Here is a 3,291-nt window from a genome sequence, read left to right on the forward strand (position 1 = left end):
GGTCTTCTCCAGCCTTAATGATTCTATGAAACAACATCAATCTCTCTCTCAGTATTGGAAAATGAAATTGTTGATATATGCCCATCTTCTGGGCAAATAGAAATTCTAACTTTCTGCTTTGAATTCCTAGGATCTGAAAAGCAGAAAAAGCTTTTAATAGGTGGAGAAGCCTGCCTGTGGGGGGAATTTGTGGATGCAACTAACCTCACACCAAGATTATGGTATGAACTGCTTTATCGTTAGATTTTAGAAAGTCAGCTACAAGGAGCATTAATTAATCCAACCGGACTGTATGTTAGTGGTAACAGTGCTGAACCTGCTGACCCTGAGCAGCTATAAAATTGATGCTTCTGGATATATAAGACCTGGTATTAAAAATTTTAATCCATTCTTGGTTATAGACCATACCTACTCTAAAACTCAGTATATCTTTACAGGCCTCGAGCAAGTGCTGTAGGGGAAAGACTTTGGAGCAGCATGAATGTGACCAACTTGCAGGATGCCTATAAAAGACTGACTAATCATCGATGCCGCATGCTCCGGTAAGATTAATAGCTATAGTAAAGCTTGGTTCTCATGCCTTACAACCACTGGAGTTCAAGTACAGGCCCAAACTGCTGGCCTGGAAGTGAAGGAAGGAGAACTAGCAGTCTAATTTGACTGTGTAAATGTCATGCCATGTGTTTTTGTATCCACAGAAGAGGAAGAACAGATACACTAAGACAGGAGTTCTAGACAGATATGCAGCTAACATTTTCAGAACTCATTAACTTTCTTCAGTGAAATACTAGAACTCATCAATGTCTCTCTTTCCTCTAAAGGAAAAAATGACATCATGATTGACTTAATTCAAACAAAAAGGATATTAAAGGGTATGTGAGAGGAGTACATAGACAGGAGAAAAAGCAGACTTTTTGTAAAAGTTGTTGTTTATTATAAATAATAATTAAAGAAATGCAGCAGGCAATCAAATGGAGCTGTTTGCATGAGAGGGGAGCTTGAGCGAACTATTCTTAGCATGATTATCTGTCAGAATCACTCACTTTTAGCTTACAGTCTAAACTAGCTCTTTAATCAAGTTAAGAGTGACTGAAAGACTTGTAAGTTTTGACTTCCTGGGCTTATTTCAAGCTGGCTTAAAATAATGCTGTAGGAAAATAGCTATATGTAAATTGTGTTAGCTCCCTCAGTCATGAGAAAAATAGATACATTAAGAGAAAGTTAACAAATACATATCAAAAACAAGATTAAAGGGCTTTAAAAACTTACGTCCTATCACTTAACAGGATGGTGCATCTCTTGATGGGGCTTTGAGAAAACACTGATACAACTGAATAGTGAAGTGTACAGTGGCTGTACTTCTAGGATTAGTGTGAACTAAGCCACGCTATTCCTGGACCTGGTTAACTATTGCTGCATCTCCATCGTCTTCCTTAACGCTGGCACTTGTATTGCTGTATAGGGAGTTGATCCAGATGACTGCAGCTGCTCTGGTAGTGCTAGCATGAGAGATGCAGAATGCAGGGGCAGACTCAGGATTACTCCCTGTACTTGTTGCACACTTTCTCCTTAAACTACTTCCTGGTACTAAAAGTGTTTTGCTGGCATATAAACTTACGGTGGACAATTCCTGTTATAAATAGACAAAGGATGTGTCCTCTTGAAAACAATTCCTTTTATATAGGCTTTGAACCAGAAAAACACTAGAGGAAACCATTCCCTTTCCACTGATGAAATGAGCATTCCTTGGAGCTACAGTTCTGTTGTCTTTAGTGTATACAGGTCTTCCTTAGCATTGTGTGAACTCAAAGCACTGATTTAATCAGTCAGGCTGTTGTAAAGTCTTAGAGCGTGGACAAAGGACAATGTCCCTTCTAACATTTTTATACATGGTATATACAGACCATGGCAGTTGTAGTAGGCCAAGGAGCCTTTCCAAGTAGAATGAACAGCTCTGGCTTGCTCTGCAGCTGGGTATCAGGGAGTGAGAGAATGGGTAGGCAGAACTTTGTAGCAGCTAGATCACGGTCACTGGAGGAATGATAGCTCTGCCTATCCAAGGCCAAGGCCACTGCTGTTGAAATAGTACCATGAAAGCAGCAGCTGCTATTCAGATCTAAACTCAGCTTCCTGTAGGATACAGCAGCCCAAATTGCAGAGAAATAGTGATGGGAGACGGGAAACAAAAAGGGCGGTGTATATTCCAGAGACAACCCTGTCTTTTACTAAGAGTAGGCCTTGCTTAAGGGCAAGCAATCGTTCAGCTGAGCTATTTCATTATTCAGTTTCTTCCATTGCAGCTCTTAAGTGCAATTTAAACACCAGTATATATTATCCTACAAATCACTGTAGCAGTACTATCTAGCTCTTGAATATCCAAGAAGCAGTATTTTAACTACAATTACTTTAACTCTGAAACATCTTTTTATACTATCTTACTGCACCATCATAAGCTACAGGGGGGTTTTTGTTTCTTTGTTTTTAAAGCTGTATAAGAACTGAATAATTTATGATAGCATAGCTGGAAAAAATCCTGTTTACTAAAACTGGGTCCCCAAACGAATGAAAATGACATAATTAGAGCTGCATATGAAGGAAACATTGGAGTTGGGGGCAAGGGGAGTGTGCAACTGTCAACTGATTCCTATTTTTACTTTCTTATGACTTCTCTTTAATAAAAGCAATAGATTTTGCAGAACATAGAGACAACTAGCCCCTGAATTTAAGCTTTTCAACCTGTTTTCTAATAGCCTGGTACATCTGATTTAAACAGAAAACTGTACTTAACTGAAGTATAATCAACAGTAGAGCAGGGCCCTTTTTCACTCCCTAAATAGGCCATCTGTTATTTCTTGGAAGTAGTTTTGTTTACACAAAGATTAAGATAGAGTGCCAGTATCTTTCTTCCTGCCTACACAGCCAGCCAGTTGTTTGATTATAATCATATACCTTCCACTTTATTTTAACAGCCGTGGCATAGCGGCTGAACCTGTGTTTGTTGGATACTGTGCCCATGAAGCAAGAGGGCAGTAACTGCTGCAAAGACTTCCAGTCAACAACCTGAAGTGCCTCTGGGGTATGAATATATGTACATGCAGTTTGATATTTGAACCAAGACTTAAGATTTTCACTTTAAAAATAAAGTTATTGGACATTCTTGTTGGAGTAAAACTGAAAAGCTTTCATTAGAAATAGGGTGTCGTGGTTTAACTTGGCAGGCAGCCAAATACCATGCAGCCACTCACTCACTCACTCCCCCCCCGCTGTGGTACAGGGAGAGAATCGGAAGGG

General features: G+C 39.5%; 1 protein-coding gene across 1 annotated transcript; it reads left to right on the plus strand.

Annotated features, from left to right (window-relative positions):
• Nucleotides 1-52: 52 nt before the first annotated feature.
• LOC104072749 (beta-hexosaminidase subunit beta-like) lies at nucleotides 53-3,154 on the plus strand (the record flags this gene model as incomplete). Its single annotated transcript, XM_009572301.1, has 3 exons — nucleotides 53-221; nucleotides 438-542; nucleotides 2,970-3,154. Coding segments are annotated over 3 exons (338 nt in total), but the record flags the coding sequence as incomplete, so codon positions are not given.
• Between the last annotated feature and the right edge of the window lie 137 nt (nucleotides 3,155-3,291).

Source organism: Fulmarus glacialis, unplaced genomic scaffold, assembly GCF_000690835.1.
Source record: "Fulmarus glacialis isolate BGI_N327 unplaced genomic scaffold, ASM69083v1 Scaffold44572, whole genome shotgun sequence".
NCBI lineage: Eukaryota > Metazoa > Chordata > Aves > Procellariiformes > Procellariidae > Fulmarus > Fulmarus glacialis.